Below are 19,419 nucleotides of genomic sequence, written 5' to 3'. Positions count from 1 at the left end.
GAAAAATACATAGGAAAGAATCAATAGCAGAATAAATGAGGCAGAAGAAGGAATAAGTGAGCTAGAAGACAGATAGGTATAAATTATTGCTGGGGAACAAAATAAAGAAAGAAGGATGAAAATAAATGAGGACAGCCTAAGAGACTTCTGAAACAACATTAAATACACCAACATGTGCATCATAGGGGTCCCAGGAGGAGGAGAGAAAAGGACTGAGAAAATACTTGAAGGGATAATAGTTGAAAAACTCCCTAACACAGGAAAGGGAACACTCACTCAAGTCCAGGAATCACAGAGAGTTCCATACAGAGTAAATCCAAAAGACGCATATTAATCAAACTGACAAAAAGTTAAATACAAAGAGAAACTAGTAAAAGCAACATGGAAAAAGCAATGAATAACACACAACAGAATTCCCCAGGAGGTTATCTGTAGATTTTTCATGGAAAAATCTAAATGCAACCTAAATGCCACAAAGAGAAGAATGGATAAAGAAGATGTTGTACATAGATTTAATGGAATATTAGCCATAAAAAATGAAATAATGTCACTTGCAGCAACATGGACAAACCCAGAGATTATCATACTATATAAAGACAAAGACAAATATTCTATGATGCTACTTATATGTGGAGTCTAAAAAAAATGAACTTATTTACAAAAGAGAAATAGACTCACAGACTTTGAAAACAAACTTACAGTTACCAAGGGGGTAAAGCGGAAGGAAGGATAAATTAGGAGTTTGGGATTAACATATACATACTACTATATATAAAACATATATAAAATAGGTAACTGACAAGGACCTACTGTAGCACAGGGACCTCCACTCAATATTCTGTAATAACCTATATGAGGAAAGAATCCGAAAAAAAAAATAGATATATGTATCACTGAATCGCTTTCTTGTACACTGACACTAACACAACCTTGTAAATCCACTATTCTCCAACATAAAATAAAAATTAAATTTAAAAATAAACTATCCTAGAAAAATAAAAATAATGTAAAATTTAGGGAGTTCCTGTTATGGCTCAGTGGTAAGCAAGCCCAACTAGCATACATGAGGATGTGGGTTTAATCCCTGGCCTCGCTCAATGGGTTAAGGATCTGGCACTGACATGAGCTGCGGTGCAAGTCGCAGAAGTGGCTCGGATTCAGTGTTGCTGTGGCTGTGGCACAGGCCAGCAGCTACAGCTCCAATTAGACCCCTAGCCTGGGAACCTCCATATGCCATGAGTGTGGACCTAAGAAGACAAAAAGGGACCAAAAAAATAATGTAAAATGTAAAAAGAATGGCTTTTCCTCTATGTGGATTACTATAATAATCAGTTAATAAAGCTGTGGTTTTTAGCCAGATGCCAGAGGGCCACAACGTCTCTGCCCACACAAGCTGCAATGGTACTGTGTCATCACCCACCCAAGCAGGCCACAAAGTCCACTGAAAATGGCCAGCAGGTACATACTGTGGGGACGTACAAAGAAAGAGGAGTATATTTTATGCAAGGCTACATACAGTGAAAATACTGCTTTTCATCAGTATATCTGGAGTTCTAAAAAGTTTAGAAATACTGCAATAACTTTTTAGACTTTCACATGTAATTCTACTGGGTTCTAAGAGCCAAAGAAGAGGTGATACAAAATTGCTCTAGCCCTTTTAAAAATATTTCTACACACTAAGTGTGTAACTTTTTCTTTTTTTTACGGGTCATGCCTGTGGTATACAGAAGTTCCCCGGCATCTGCAACCTACACCACAGCTCACAGCGATGCTGGATACTTGACCCACTGAGCAAGGCCTGCTATAGAACCCACGTCCTCATGGATGTTAGGCTGATTCGCTACCGCTAAGCCACAACAGGAGCTCCAAGTGTGTAACTTTTTGACATTCCTCCTACTTTTCTACTTTGATCTAAAAAGTCTGATGATTTCTGACAGTGGCCTGAATGGCTGTAAATAATAACTAACACACGAACTGCATCTAAGGGACAAAGGCTTCTCTGAGTGCATCACACATTGTCACGCTTCCTTTTTCCACACTAGCACCTAAGCCATTATCCCACCTCAAGTCCTTTCTCCTATTCTGGCTCCACAGCATCCATTAGAACTGCCCTGAGGGGCAACTAAATGCTACCTCCTCAAAAAGGGCTGCCTGGACACTCTCCTGTGGGAAGTCATTTCTCTTTATTCTGAAACCCCACAGTATTTCTATGTAACTCTACTGTAAGCAGAATTCTAATGATACTGGCTCCCCAGGATCCTGGTCCCCTGCTTATTTATCCAAAAGCTCATCTGGGCACTCCTGGGATGGAGCTCTGTGTATAGGATTAAGGATACTAATCAGTTGACCTTAAAGAGGATGATTATGGATGATTGGGTGAGTTCATGAGTTATGCAAGCCCTTCAAAGCAAAGAGGAAGGAGAACAGTGACTTGGGAGATGTGCCAGGAGAGGAGAGAAGAGGAAGAATGCAGCAAAGAGGTCAGAGACACATGAGGAGTGAGGACTGGACACGTCATCACTGGGTCTCTCTTGGAGGAGATACAGGTGGCCTCTAGAGACTGAGAAGGACCCCTGCCCAACAGCCAACAAGGCAAGGGGGACCTCAGCCCTACAACCACCTGGAACTTATTTCTGCCAACAACCAAATGAACTTAAAAGTAGATCTACACTCACAGACTATCTGCACTTAGATCTGTTCTTACGAAACCCAGAACAGAAGAATCCAGGCCAACCCAAACCTTGGACCTACAGAATGGTAAGATAACCAATCTGTGGTAATTTGTCACAATAGGAATAGAGACCTAAGGTGCTTTCTTTTGTACTTTATCCTATTTAATAGTTCAAATATAAATGAACATCAGAATCATCTGAGGAGCCTTTAAAATGCACATGGACCCCATTCCCAAATAAAATTGCTGAGGGAGAAGAGGGGAGAGTAGGAAGAAAACAGTAAAATTTTATTTATAGCTCTGCAAGTGGCATTTTTCCCAACATTTTAAAAATATGAGCATCCCCTCAGAAAGTTCCTGCAAACCCATCTCCAGAGTAAACCATGGTTTTGATTTTATTTTCCACAGTAAGTTAGTTTTACCTAAACAAGAGCTACAAAATCTGCACCGCATACACCACTATAAACCTCCCTCCTCCAGGATGGTGTGTACACTGGTACCCACCTCTTTTTATGAGTATCACACGCTAAGGCTCTACCATAGTTTATCCAGTCCTGGTTGATGGACATTTGGGTTGTTTACAGTTTGCGGCTATTATGAATAAAGCTGCTATAAATATTCTGGTGACATGGTTTCATTTCTTCTGAATTGCTGCATCATAGGGTGTGTGTATGCCTAGTTCAAGATCTTTCTCCAAAGTATCTCTAATTTTTAAGTTTCTACCTGAGTGAGAATGTCAGTCGCCTACTTTTTCTCCCCTCATCTCAAATGATTTTAATATGTAGCTGGAGTTGAGAACCACTATACTAGATTAAAAATTCCTCCAGGGCTGGATGCATGTCTTACTCATCCTTGCTTTCCCAATATATTTAGCACAGTCTTCAGCAAAGCAGGAAATCATGAATCCTATCAGACTTCATCTTGATCCAGCTTCTGACTTTTGCCATACATGGCAAATATATTAAGTATGCCTTCAATAACTAAACACGATTAGTATATAATCTTGAGCAAAGTATTTCATGATATGCATAATCATTGGTCCAATATTTGTTTTCCCTACCAAATTCCAAGCTCCAAGAGGACATGTCCTGTGTCTTAACAAGGGCTGAACCCATGAATCCAGCACAGAGACTAGACACATAGTAGGGCTTCAATGAATGAACAAAGTGCTTGGGAGAAAAAAAAAAAAACACCTTTCTCCCAAGTTTTTTGTTTGCCTATTTTAATTAACAACAAGGCACAAATCTATACTCTGGGAGAGCCCTAGGTCTACAGCTCTCAGTATTTGGAGGGGAAAAAAGATCTTTCTGAAAATCTGATTAAAATATGGAAACCTGCCTCAAAAACAAACAGACAAAAAAAAAAAAAAGATGAATGTAGGTATACACTCACACACATTCACAACCATGCATACAACATCAATTTGTTCACATGATCAGAAATCACAGCACTGGGTTTCACAAAAACTGCAATCATTTTCATTCACAGCTATTTGTTGAATATCTGATTTGTCCTAGAATTCTATCAGGTACAAGGATGAGATGCAGTCTCTGCCCTTAAGAATAGGGGCAGGAAAGAGGTAACACAAGGACGATTAACACCGTCTATCAAATTCAGTTATCTCAGAATCCATAACCCTTTCAAAGATATCTTTTTTGCCCAAGTCTACAGCATGTGACTAATATCCTGAAATTCAAATAACCTTTCAAGGCAATGGTTTGGACATAGAGATTTACCCTTATGTTTCTGGAACTGAAAATAAAAGAGAGAAAGAAGAGTAACAACTTATCTATGTTGAATTCTCAAGGAATAAATGCTTCTGGGAGCTTTTACCTTGAAGCAACCTCATGATGAAGGGGGAAAGGGGGAAAGGTGCTGTGGTCCTGGGTGGGCTTCCTTATCTGGGAAAGAGCAGAACACGTGGCAATTCCCCACAGGTGGTCCACCTAGAACCTGGGGCAGTGTCAACAGGAAGGTTCCATTGCCAACCTTCATCCAGAGGCACCCCTGGTGAGGCCCTGGGACAAGCCTTTGTGGCATTTCTGAGAAAGCAACAAAACTAAGTTGCTATCTGTGAAAAGCATGAGGGAAGGGTAAATGTTACAATAACTAAAGTAAACAAAAAGCTTTAAAATAGCCACAATAAGAATCCAACATTGGAAGAGAATGGAGTTCAAGAATGTTTTTTGGTAAGAAATGAATTATTCTGTATCAGTGGATTTTCTGATTGAAGCTAATTTCTTTAAATGGCAAAATCTTTATAAAATAGTTGCTGGCAATCTTTCCAAATCTATTTCACACTTCTTGTCTCCTTAATCAAACTAAGTAAACACAATGTAACATTTCTGATGACTCACAAAGCCATCCTACCCTGCCTGAGAGGCCTCCTCCCAGGAGCCCTCAATACAACTCCAGCTGGAGACCCAGTGCTGTCAAAGTTTCATTTTTTCTTCTTGCCAACATCCATATACTTGACCAACGGCACTCTACTGCAACATCACCCTTCTAACTCATGGCTAAACCAGGAAAATAATTATTTCTCCAACATAAGTTCAATTTAAAAAGTTAAATAACAACCTAAATGTGTACGCCTTATTAAATTTTAGAAAAAGCAATTGGATATGGCTGTTACCTTGGTAATGATGCACTGGCTCAGGGATGGTCAGTGGCAGGTGCCCAGGTCCAGCCCGCATTTTTAACATCTGTTTTTAAAATAGCACCTATATGGCCATTTGCTTAGGCTATATGGTGAGAAGATAAGGCCAAAATTTTAAAGTAACAATTCTGATTACTATTATACATAAGCCATAAGTGAGAGTCTGAGTAAAATGTTTAAGGTCTGTTAAACAGACTCTGCAGCACTCATTTATTTCAGCTATTCAGGTCATTTTTTTTTTTTTTTTTTTGCCTTTTTTTTTTTTTGCTATTTCTTGGGCCGCTCCCACGGCATATGGAGGTTCCCAGGTTAGGGGTCGAATCGGAGCTGCAGCCACTAGCCTATGCCAGAGCCACAGCAACGCGGGATCCGAGCCGCGTCTGCAACCTACACCACAGCTCACGGCAACACCGGATCGTTAACCCACTGAGCAAGGCCAGGGACCCAACCCACAACCTCATGGTTCCTAGTCGGATTCGTTAACCACGGCGCCACGACGGGAACTCCTATTCAGGTCATTTTTACTTTAATATTTTTGAGTTCTGAGTCTTTTTTCAGACAACTGACCATGACTACAACGAAGAAACAAATTGTCTTCCTTTATGAGATCTTACTATACAGCTACAAATGCCTTCCAATTAAAACTCTGTGTCCTCAATAGACAGGTAAACCCTGGTTTAGGATGGACTATGTGCTGCGATAGCTCATCTGCCAGGGAACTGCAGGCCTGTTAAAACAAGTCCCTCACTGCGGAGGACTCCCACCCCGCTCTGGTATAGCTAAGCAAAAGAAGGACAGTTTAAATTCCCATGACCCACTGCGTTCATATCCACACCACACGTTCATGCCTGAGTGACCGGAGTGCCAACCCTGAACTGTCCCAAACACATGAACATTCTAACTTCCGTGGATGCATCTTAATATGAAATTCTGCAGCACTTCTTGGAAGGTACTTATGCTCACCACTATACCACACCAATGCTCTGCAGCACTATATCATCGAATTAAAATGGAATATATTTTGGATCAGTAATATTTTATACAGTACTCTTAATGATTACTACCTCCCCTCTCCCCTACTCAAACTCTTTTCATCTTTTTTTTTTTGGGGGGGAGGGGTTTAAAAATCTGTTTATACTCTTTAAGCAGCATCTGTTCTGTCAAAATGTTCTAACAGACTTCTTTTGGATGGATTTTTTTTTTTTTAAAAGCATGAACATGACTTGGAGATCTAAGTATTTGTTTCCAAGTATTATCTTCCTCATCATCACCGTTTTCCATTCAAGGCCTGAACCACACCAAAGGCAGCAGCTCTGTCTGTCTGTGATGAGCATGTGACTGGAAGCACTAGCATGCATCCACATCTCCACAGGGAAAGCAGAGAGAAACATACCACGAACCTGTATCACAGCTCAGCGTGACTCGTTTTACCGAAAAAAGCAATACTCCATATTTAAGCCAGAACCTTTAAAGCTTTTCTCTGAAAAAGCTTGCTAACATCGCTCTTCTCTTAAAAGGCTCTCCTGCTTATACCAGGATAAGCATTCAAGCCCTTTTCCATAGAGACTGTTGCTACCAGGTTTCCATGACCTTCTCCTGGAGAGAGAGCTCACCTACTTCAGGCAACAGTTGATGCTCTTTTTTTAGCTACACTTAAATACCACCCTTCCGTTCCTATTTTCAACTGCAAACTCTGAATATAACTCAGATCAAGTATTTTCGAGAATTCACTTCAAGCTTTTCATTTATAAAAAGTTCAGACTTTTCTAAAATCGTGGCCTTCTTCTTCCTCTCATATAAGTCTTTAGGAGTAATCCTTGACAATTCTGCTACAACAAAGGTAATTTTCTTGGATTAAATCTGAACTTCCACCATTAAGTACATACTTTGTCTAAACCAATAAATACAACATAAAAGTTAAAACTTGAGAGATGTGACTCGTGTTTACAAAGGAAAAAGTGAAGTTTAAGAATATCCCCAGTACTGGAGTTCCCAGCATGGCGAAGTGGTTAACGAATCCGACTAGGAACCATAAGGTTGTGGGTTCGATCCCCGGCTTTGCTCAGTGGGTTAAGGATCCGGCATTGCCATGAGCTGTGGTGTAGATCGCAGATGCGGCTTGGATCCCGCGTTGCTGTGGCACTGGCATAGGCTGGCAGCTACAGCTCCGATTAGACCCCTAGCCTGGGAACCTCCATATGCCACGGGAATGGCCTAGAAAAGGCAAAAAGACAAAAAAAAAAAAAAAAAAGAATATCTCCAATACTTAAGATTCAGAGTCATTTAAAAAAATCACATATAAGTTTTTCTAGTTGCTTCTTTACCATAAAATATTTTGTTCAAAAGACATCATACATGAGTAAGTTTGTGCATGACAGAAAAACAGAGTATGAAGTTCTGATCCTGGTGGGGAATGGGGACAGGGCAGGGGGTACCAGAACTGAAAACTCGAAAATTATGGGCACAGCCCACGTTCTTGTTTCACAAAGAAATCAAGAGCCCTGAGGAACCATCACTCACTCTCCGCAGCAAAAGGACAGGCTTGGAGCCCAGAGACTCCCACAGCCCATCACAGCCCTTAGAGCCTGAGAAAACTCTCAAATGCATCTAGACAGCCTGGAGCTGGCCCTAAACTGCATAGCACTCTCTAACCCTCATAATCACTCTAGAAGGAAGGCATTGATGCCAGGTTACACCCTCCCACCCCCCACCCCCACCGTCTCTACCCTCCCCACCCCCCACTCCATGTGGCCTGCAGATCAAGCTCTAACTTGGAAGAAAGCTTCAGGGCTTTTCCTACTTTTATGGCTCTTCCGTTTTACAAAATTTAGAAGGCGAATGGTACAGAAAGGGAGGGAGGGGCATTTTGGAAAAGAATTTACCAACAGACATGCTGGTAATATCACAAAACAATTCAAAATCATTCCCTGAATACTGTCACCACCCACATCCAGGCCACCATTCTCTCTTGCACGGACAACTGCAACCACTCCTACCATCTTTTCCATTTTTACTCCCACTTCCCTCCAACCAATTCTCACAGATCCCAGAGTAATAATAATATCGTTTAATGGACTCATGTGACTTTTCAGCTTTCAACTCTTTAAAATAATCCCACTGCCTCTTTCTTAATAATTTATAATACTTAGCTGGCCTGAGCCACCCATCACATCTGCAACTACACACAGCTCACGCACGCCGTTAACCACTGAGCAGGCAGGACCCCGCACCTCATGTCTAGTGATTCGTTAACATGAAGACGGAATTTTAATAATTTTAATGCTGCTACACCATTATATCTAGGCTCTTCATCATGATATTCATTACTGTGGAAGAGTAATGAGAGAGCAGTAAAGTATGAAAGAGTAGTTAAACTTCATTAAGCTCATTATTACATGGGGCCTACATATCTGGCTGAATGGAGAGAAATGGAAAAAATTCTTATTCACTGAAAAGTTTTTATTTATTTATTTGCATTTTTTTTTTTTTTTAGGGCCGCATCCATGGCATATGCAACTTCCCAGGCTAGGAGTCGAATCAGAGCTGCAGCTACAGGCCTACACCACAGCTCATGGCAATGCTGGATCCTTAACCCACTGAGCAAGGCCAGAGATCAAACCCATATCCTCATGGATACTAGTCAGATTTCTTTCCACTAGGCCATAATGGGAACTCTGTCACTGAAAGTTTTATTGAATAACTGTAGACTCACATGCAGTTGTAAAACATAATAGAGAGATTTCTTATCCCTTTTACTGAGTTTCGGGCAATGTTAACATTTGCAAAACTACAGTATAATATCACATCCAGAATTCTGACATTGAAAAACCCGTTATAGTTGTCCTCATTCGCTAATACTGGAAGCAAAGATGAAAGAGGAGAGAGCAAAAATGGGAGAGAAATGTTGCTTAAGGTCAGGCTTTTGGTAGAAAGAAAAGTAGGGCAACTGTCAGTGTTAAATTTTTAATATTCTCCCTGGCTGAAAGGGTCAAATTAGACAGGTCGATGGCTCTGAAAGTAAGCTGAACTGGCTTTGCTCTCTTTTTAAGAAAAATCCTTACAGTTCCTGCTGTTACTCTGTGGAAGCAGGTATTTTTTGAGTTTAAGCTTATTAAAAAAAAAATGTTTATCTCTAAATCTTTAATGGCTGGGTTTTTTTCCTTTAACTTACCCCTATATACAACTGTAATTATATTAAAAGCCTCCTGGTTATGAACCTACAGAGCATAATCTTATATTTCCTAATTACGTTTCTTCCTTTTTCCAACAAGATGCCTTCATCTTTATTTAAAATGTGTTTTTCTTTATTGATATTTTGAGTCTGTTTGTTTAAATGCTACCCTCCTGGATAATTTCTCCATCACTTTCTCAAGTTACTTTTCCCTAAGAACGCCAAAGAAAAAAACTGAATTTAAAAAAAAAATACAGTGTTCTCAGCCAACTATGTATGTTAAGGAATGGATGGATACAGGTAACCTATATGCTCTTAGAAAAAAATTTTTTTAAGAACTGTATCTTGTTTTCTTCTGGAAAGCAAGGGAAAACAAATGTGTCTGAATAAGAACACTTAGAGAGATTCCAACGAATAGAATACTTAACAATTTTTTTAACTTAAAAACTTTTTAAAAATTTTTATACAATTTTTTTTTTTTTCCCATTTCTAGGGCTGCTCCCGCAGCATATGGAGGTTCCCAGGCATAGCCGCCAGCCTATGCCAGAGCCACAGCAACACGGGATCCGAGCCGCGTCTACAACCTACACCACAGCTCACGGCAATGCCGGATCCTCAACCCACTGAGCAAGGCCATGGATCGAACCTGCAGCCTCATGGTTCCTAGTCGGATTTGTTAACCACTGAGCCACGACGGGAACTCCAAAATTTTTATACAATTTTAAGGTTACTTACCATTTACAGTTATGAAATACTGACTATATTTCCCATGCTGTACAATACAATACATCCCCCAGCCCTTCCAATTTTTATACCAATAATCAGTGCTTCCCACTTCCGCACTACTATACTGCCCCCCCCAGTGACCACCAGTTTGTTCTCTGTACCTGTGAGTCTGCTGCTTTTTTCACTACTTTGTTGTATTTTTCAGATTCCATATATAAGTGATATCATACAGTATTTGTATTTGTCTTTCTTTGTCTGACTTAATTCACTTAGCGTAATGCTCTCCAAGTCCATTCATATTGCTGCGGACGGCAAAATTTCATCCTTTTTATGCCTGAGTAATATTCCATTGTATTCTTTATCCATTTATATGTTGATGGACATTAAAGTTGCTTACATGTCTTGGTAACTGAAAATAATGATTCTATGAACATATTTTTGAATTAAAGCTTTTGTTTTTTTCAAATATATACTCAGAAGTGAAATTTCTAGGTCATATGGTAGTTCTATTTTTAGTTTTCTGAGAAGCCTCCAAACTGTTTTCCACAGTGGCTGCACCAATTTACATTCCCACCAATAACGTATGAGGGTTGTTTCCCCACATCCTTGCTAATGTTTTTTATTTGTGTTCTTTTTGATGACAGCCATTCTTGTAGGTGTCAGGTTGTATCTCACTGTAGTTTTGATTTGCATTTCCCTGATTAGAAATGTTTAGCATCTTTTCATGTGCCTGTTGGCCATGTGCATGTCTTCTTTGGTAAAATATCTATTCAGCTTCTGCTCATTTTTTTAATCAGGTTGTTTTATGATGTTGAGTTGTATCTGCTGTTTATATATGTTGATATTAACCCCTTATTGGTCATATCATTTGCAAATATTTTATTCCATTCAGTAGGCTGACTTTTCATTCAGATGCTTTCCTTTGTTTTTAAATTTAGGTTCCATTTGTTTGTTTTTGCTTTTATATCCTTTATGAGACAAATCTAAAAAATACTGCTATGATTTATGTCAAAGAGTGTTCTACCTATGTTTTCTTCTAGGTGTTTTGTAATGTCAAGTCTTACATTTATGTCTTTAATCAATTTTGAGATGATTTTTGTGTGTGGTGTTAGATAATTTCATTCTTTTCCATGAAGCTGTCCAGTTCTCCTAGCACTATTTATTGAAGAGACCGTCTTTTCTCCATTGTATATTCTTGCCTCCTTTGCCTAGCTTAATTGACCATAAGTGTGTGGATTTATTTCTGGGCTCTGTCCTATTCCGCTGATCTATATTTCTGGTTTTGTGCCATACTGTTCTTTATACCACACTGTTTTGATGATGTAGCTTTGTAGTATTGTCTGAAGACAAGGAGTCTGATTCCTCCAGCTCTGTTCTTCTTTCTCGAGATTCTTTTTTTTTTTTTTTTCTTTTTTTTTTTTTTGGCTATTCAGGGTCTTTCATGTTTCCACATAAACTTAAAAATGCTTTGTTCTAGTTCTGAGAAAAATACCATTGGTATTTTGGCAAGGATTATACTGAATCTGTAGATTGCCTTAGGTTGTAGGATCATTTTAACAATATTGATTAAAAAATAAAATTACAGGCCAATATCACTGATGAATATAAATGCAAAATACTATCAAACTGAATCCAACAATACATTAAAAGGATCACACACCATGATCAAGTGGGAATTATCCCTGGGATGCAAGGATTTTTCAGTATCTTCAAATCAATCAATATGATACACCACATGAACAAATCAAAAAATAAAAACCATATGATCACCTCAATATATGCAGAAAAATCTTCTGATAAAATTCAACACTGATTTATGATTAAAAAAAAAAAACAACTTTCCAGTAAGTGGGTAATGAGGGAACCTACCTCAACATAATAAAGGCCATATATGACAAACCCACAGCTAACATCATAGTCAAAAGTGAAAAGCTGAAAGCATTTTCTTTAACATCAGGAACAAAACAAGAATGCCCACTCTTACTACCACTTTTATTCAACACAGTATTAGAAGTCCTTGCCACAGCAATCAGAGAAGAAAAAGAAATAAAAGAAATCTAAATTGCAAAGGAAGAAGTAAAACTGTTTTATATATATTTGTAGATGACATGACACTATACATAGAAAATCCTAAAGATGCCACCAGAAAACTACTAGAGCTCATCAATGAATTTGGTAAAGTTGCAATACAAAATTAATACACAGAAAACTGTTGCACTTCTATATATAAACAATGAAGTATCAGAAAGAAAGGGAAATTACGGAAACAATCCCATTTATCATTATATCAAAAAGAATAAAATACCTAGGAATGAACCTACCTAAGAAGGCAAAAGATTGTAAGACACTTATGAAAGTAAGGCTTTCATTGTAAGACTCCAATTGTGAGACACTAATGAAAGAAACTTGAAGATAACACAAACAGATGGAAAGATATACCTTGTTCTTGATTGGAATATGTAACAATTTAATTCACTATGTGATTTATCATTTCATTAGTGGAATGAAGCATATGAATTCCACTAAGCCAGGCACACTAATTTATATTCTTTCAGTTTAATTACCCCTCCCCTAACCCTCCTCAACACGCACACTTCATCATTAACTACAAACTTAAAGTTAAAAAACTTCTATTTCCCTTAAGAGACTGCAACTAATTTTAAAGTTAATACAACTACAAGTAAAGGAGACAAATGCAAGCAATTTCTAAAAAAAAATAAACTTCTGAAAAACATTCTAAAGTCAAATACTGAATCATAAGCAACAGCCTTTAAGGGTGACATGCTATTAACTTACCCAAGCAAGATTATTTACCATGATTTCTAAGGATTTGCAGTGACAATGCCTTGTGACTGGAACTATTCTTAAAGATACCTGTGAATTTAAGCCAATTTAGGAGAAGGTATGTTTTAAAACACTACAAATTTTATTCAGTTTTGTTTTTAGTTACATTAGAATCATTTTAAAAGACTTGGGTGTTTTGTTGTTGCAGTCCTCTCTATCATTAAGACGAGGTAAAAAAAATTCTTAAATTAGAGAGATTTTTTTAGCTCACCTTTTTTTCTAATTCTCACTGGCACCTCCTGAATTCAAGGAAAAAACAAAATAAAATAAAGACCTAACCATGACTAGGATAAAAATACTAAGGAGCCATTATTTAAGTATCAAATGGTAGGTAGCAATAAAAGCTGGAGTGGAAAACATGCATTTCGGGAGTTCCTGTAGTGGCTCAGTGGTTAACGAATCCGACTAGGAACCATGAGGTTATGGGTTCGTTCCCTGGCCTTGCTCAGTGGGTTAAGGATCTGGCATTGCTGTGAGCTGTGGTATAGGTCACAAACGTAGCTTGGATCCCACGCTGCTGTGGCTCTGGCGTGGCCACAGCTCCAATTAGATACCTAGCTTGGGAACTTCCACATGCTGCAGAAGTGGCCATAGAAAAGGCAAAAAAAAAAAAAAAAGAAAAGAAAAGAAAAGAAAGAAAACGTGGATTTCATGTTTCATTATCAACATCTTCAGTTTGGAGCTTCCCAATGTAAAATTAGTGTGCAGTCAACAACAGACTGACTTTCCACCCTGTGTGTTCCTCTGCACTTTTACTTTTTACAGGCTCCTTTTCTCTTATTTTCTATTGTTTCTTTTCTTCTTTCATGTAAGTATATTTTGAAATGATACCTCCTCTCAGGTAAGTAAATAACTGGTGGGCCACACCCGAAGTCCCAGAGTCACTCTCATCATGTAATGCACCTTTTCAAACCAGAATCAGAAATGGAGAGCAGCCAGGACTAAAGACTAAAATCTAGCTTTTCCTTTAAAACCAAGAAGTTCACTGGAGACTCAGAAGAAATAAAACTCGAGAAGCAGGAAGGCAAAGGAGCAGGTGCTACACTTTGAGCATGAGATAGAGGATGATTCAAGAAAAATTTTAAAGATTATTCTACAAAGAGCTTCAGAAACATGCATATGATTACATGCCAAAACTCTCACTAGTTCTTGGAATAAGTCCTTGATGAGAGTGGGTGGGAAAGGACCCCCCCCACCACCACCACACCAGACTAACAGCCAAGAGTCTGCAAAAACCAATGGGAAGACCAATGCACCAAGAGTCCTGGTCCTGAGCCTTCTGACTCAGAACAGGGAGACAACCAGCAAAACCCATTCTTCCCCAGGGGTTTTAGTCACTTCAAATAATTCACATCTCCATTAATATCCCAGGGTTTTCTTAGGATCTTTAAAGATGACCAGAACTAATTTGCTTCCTCAAAGGTTCTTGATCCCAGAATCAGCTGAAGACCTAACTCTCCTTAGTCCTTCTACTCTGGCAGCATCAAGACCCAAACCAAATAAAAGATACAGAAATGTAGCAAGAGGGATAAGGTCCAGGAGAAAGACACTGTTGTTAACAAGGTAAAAAGGCAAAAAATAAGGATAACCAAGGTTCACTGTCAGATGCCTACACTTCACAGAACAAATGCCTCTTGCAAAGGATTTCAATGGCCATTCTTTGGAATCTACACATCTTTAGAAACGAAAGAAGCCATAAATGACGAGGGTTAAAAATCTTACGACAAAAGGAGGAAATATTCCCGGTCAAGATCACAGATGGCTTTTAAAGAGTAAGGTGCTATGTGTGTTTCAGCAGAAAAGGGATGAGGAATAGAGGTCCCGTCCACAGACATTAATCCCACTCAGCCCTGGTTACTGTAAAACACCCTGGGTCCAAATAATTGCAGGAAGGGGTAGTCCTTTTCACTCCATTATGAGATAGGTAAAGAACAACATAATATTAAAAATAAAAAGTTATAATAGGTAATACATCACTTTTACATGCTAGGACTCTAATGCCATTACATATACCACTATATTTACACACACACACACACACACACACACATACACACATATATACACAAATACTCGTTCAATTATTATTCACAACTGGATGAGGTGGGTACTAATAAAACCTTCCATGTCATATATGAGGAAATCAAGTAAAAATATTTAAGTGAATTTGCACACAGTCCCACAGCTAACTGAGAGGGGAGCTGGAACTGGAACCCAGTCAGAAGAGCTCCCAAGACCACAAATATAATTATCATCCTATCTCAGGAAGTTCAGTCTCCAACCCAGAGCTGACCCACATTTTACATTCAAACCCCTTACTATTCATGTCCTGAAGAGTTTTTTTATTTATGAAAGTCTTAGTTAGGGATTTCCTATTAAATTATCAGAACTAAGAGCAGAACCTCCCTTTCCCCCTTTTTTCCACCTTGGCCCCAGTGATGCCTGAAGACAAACCATTATCCACATATTGGGATGGGCAGGCCCTGTGGAGCCATGAAACATGCCAAAGGATTTGGCATAGTTTGTTGAATGAATTCCTGTCTTGTTTTGATGAAGAAGTAGGCAGGGGTTCTTACAAGAAAGAGAGAACATTAATGTTTATGGATGGGAAAGGGGTTATGAAATGGAATTATTAACCTAAATAAAAATAAAAATATGTCTCCTACTAAAATTGTTCCTGTATTTCAAATAAAGGCCTATCTCAAACATCATGTTCTCCTACCCAGATTTCAACTTTAAAGAGCTTAATATTCTATCACTGTCTGCCTGCTCATATCCAGTCAATTCCATTCTATACCACAGACATCTTTAACTTATACTCTAAGCAATTTGTGGGGAAAAACTATTTGCACAAAGTACTCATATATTCATATATCTGTTTAGGTCACGTGAATGAAAAGGGAAGGAGCAGTGGAATCGCAAAGTGTGAAAAAGGGTTCCATATATCACATCTATCCTTTTCATGTAATCTAAAGCAAATATATAGGAAAATGTTAACTCAACTCTCTGAATTAAAGGCTTGAAACAAGTTCCTCATTTTTCATTCCTTTAAGTATCTTAAGGTCTATTTTTTCCATAACCATTTCTGTTGAAAGCAAGCAAATTCAATTTATATTTTTATTTTAATATGGAATAACTGCCCATTTTAAGGGAGAGGGCCTCCATCTTGTTTCAGTAGTTCGTGATCTCTGAGAACAGGGGCCCATTTGGTTCTGATATGTTCTCCATCAATATTCCTGACTGTATGTATCTGTCTGTGTGACATGTGTATAATATTGTCCCCCAAAATGCAAATTAATATTCCACCCAATTATTTACACCAACAGGGGATCAAGAGATAGCTATTGAGAGAGATGGGAGGAAGAGAGTGGGTATTAGTTTTGGTGGGAAGAGAGGAGAGAAAGACAGACAAGACAGAGACAAAGAGAAAACAAAGGAGAAAGGAAAAGACAGAAATAAAGAAAAACAGGGTGGGGGGGAGTTCCTGCTATGGCTTAGCAGGTTAAGAACCCAACTAGCATCCATGAGGCTGAGGGTTCCATCCTTGGCCTCACTCAGTGGGTTAAGGATCTGGCATTGCCGCAAGCTGTTGCGTAGGGTGGCTCAGATCTAGAGTGACTACGGCTGTGGTGTAGGCCAGCAGCTGCAGGTCTGATTTTGTTGGGGAAAAGTGACCCTGGCTCAGACTGTCGGTGTCGGAAAGTAAGACACAAGCATGGGGAGACCTTGACAAGGTTCTTTACTTCTGCAGAAGGGCACATGTGCTCAAAAAGCTCTGGCGAAGAAGGAAGGATCCACTATTTAACCCTAACACGGGTGGTACATCTCTCCCCTTCCCACTGGTCAGGTCAGGGCACACATTCTTCTCCCAGAAACAAATTGTTACTGGGAGAAGAGAGACAGAAGGGGGTGGAAGAGGGTGTCTCAGAGGAAGCAGGAACAAAACGGAGTAAGTAACCAAGGCTTCCTTTGATAGAAAAGACATATGTTAATTCTCACAACCTGACCCCTAGCCTGGGAACTTCCATATGCCCCAAGTGCGGCCCTTAAAAAAAGAGAGAGAGAGAGAGAGAGGAACAGAGGAAGAAAGGTAGGGAAAGAGAGGAGGGGCAGGGAAAGGGAGAGAAAACAGCTAGACATACAAAAGACTGAAATGAAACAAAGGCTGAAAGAAAAACCCTTTTCTTGTTGAAACATGCGGTAACATCCAGATTCCTCTGAAATGGAAAACTCTCCTCTTGGGTGGGTGAGTGGCTGGGGTTTGTTATGAAAAGGAATCAATATTTTACTTGACAACTTCACTGTCACTTACAGGGTCATTTCACTGTCATTTCCCACAGTAAATAAAGAACAGTATAACACACATCTCCCCCCTCAGGTTTGTAAACACAACCTCAGTTGGACAAATGCAACACATCACCCAGCAGATTCTTGACGAGTGAATCAAAGAACATATGTTTACCCAAGGTGAACAGCAGCCACTGGCCTGTACGTTAACTACATTTGGTTCAGAAGCACCATCAAACACGTTCGAAATTTGCCCACTGACACATCCACTAATACACATTACTGGGAGCCTCACTAAATTCTAAAAGCTTCACTGTAAAAATGTTTTCTGTCAATTTTCATTTCTGGCATAACTTGATAAAAGTCTCAAAAATTCTCTCCTAGAAAGGGTCCATTATTTTCCATGCTCACTCATCCCATGAGACTGAAAAAAGACTTGTTCACATGTGTCTTCTGTATAACTCTCATGAATGTACAGAACTTATTTATCACATCACAACACCTTCACTCTACACTTTGGAATTGTAGCTTAAGAAATGGCAGCATTTGCTCTATAAAGAAAAGACTTAAAAAAATACCTTCCTATTTATACAATAAGCTGAAGATACATTTCTTCCTGCTCTTTTCATAATGTAATTTTTTTAATGAGCTGCGATTAAAGCCAGTAGGACTTGGAATCTCATAATACCATTTTTATACCTTCTTTCATTTTTCAGAATATGTATGTCTTTCCAAATCTGGCAGAATTTGATTCTATATTATATAGTTTAAAAGTCACAAAAAACATAATAAAGGACTTATCTTTCACCTGGTACATTTCCAAATTATACCATGATTCAAATGTGTTGCTCTTCTTAGCAAATTAATTCAAAGGAAATGATTCCAAAAGAAAATATACATGTGTGCAAAGTATTTTTTTAAGGGAAACTAGAATCAAATGGAAATCTGTAAAAATCACATTCTCAACATGCACATGAACTTCTAAAATATTCATATCCTCTATCAACCATCATTTTGTATCTGATCAAATGCACATCTCATTTATGCCGCTGCAGAATGCTATGAGGTCCAAAGTTGATTTTGCTGTCTCCTAGAAAATAATCTGATTATAGGGGAAAACATGTTAATTGCTACCGATAATAAAAGCCAAGAGCAAATAATTCAGATATTCTGCAAATACTCAGATTTAATTTAATCTCTTCCAGGGATGACCTGAATGGATTTAGATTAGGGACTGAATCATCAGAATTACTTCCTTTAGAATCTGAAAATGCTTTCTGGTTTCCGTAGTGAATATACCTTCGTGATCTTTCCCAAGTTCTAACCATCAAATACGTCAAAAGTGCCTGGTACTTGTATCGCCAGTTATTCCAAAGCTACTTGTTATCTCAATATTATCAAGTACAATGTGGACTTTTAGGAATTATTAATTGAAGGAGACTTGGCATTCTGACACATCAAGGACAAGGCCCAAGAGAAACATCGCCAATAAAAACAAAGGCAAAATCCAAATACTTAAGTGATCCCTAGCCTGTCCATCTTAGATTAAAAGGTATGCAGAAAATATAAGCATATTTTAAAAACCAATGTTTCAGGGTAGGGGATTAAGAGGTATGAACAAAGTATGAAATAAATAAGTACAAGCAGATAATGTACAGCACAAGAAATAGACCCAATAATTTATAATAACTTTAAATGGAATATCATCTATTAAAATACTGAAGCATTACATTGTGCACACATAAGACAATAAAATAGAGACTAATATAATATTGTAAATCAACTATAGTTCAATTAATAAGTAAATCAATACATAAAAACCAGCATTTTGATGCTTACTTTCAGTAGATCCTTGGAGAAATCACCACCCTCATCTACCCCTTGGAGGTTTGCAATGAACTCTTGGCAGGTCATCTTCTTTCCAATATTCTGGAATAGAGGCAAATAATGTATCATACTGACACATGCAAAAATAAGATCACTTCTTTAAAATGTGATTAAGCAAAGCAAGGTTGACTTGGTTTTACAAAGCCAAACACCCCCCCCAATATGTGTATGTATACA

The 19,419-nt window shown here is 38.5% G+C and overlaps 1 protein-coding gene across 8 annotated transcripts in view; it reads right to left on the bottom strand.

Moving 5' to 3' along the window:
* The window catches only part of PSD3 (pleckstrin and Sec7 domain containing 3), a 621,434-nt gene that overhangs the window by 216,393 nt on the left and 385,622 nt on the right, over positions 1-19,419 (bottom strand). For all 8 annotated transcript variants that reach the window (XM_021077991.1, XM_021077990.1, XM_021077989.1 and 5 more), the window contains one exon: positions 19,195-19,284. In XM_021077991.1, the coding sequence (XP_020933650.1) occupies positions 19,195-19,284 (90 nt within the window). The remainder of the gene's footprint in view (positions 1-19,194; positions 19,285-19,419) is intronic.

This window comes from Sus scrofa, chromosome 17, assembly GCF_000003025.6.
Source record: "Sus scrofa isolate TJ Tabasco breed Duroc chromosome 17, Sscrofa11.1, whole genome shotgun sequence".
Lineage (NCBI taxonomy): Eukaryota > Metazoa > Chordata > Mammalia > Artiodactyla > Suidae > Sus > Sus scrofa.
The sequence above is the reverse complement of the archived record's forward strand: the minus strand, read 5'-3'. Positions and strand labels throughout refer to the sequence as shown.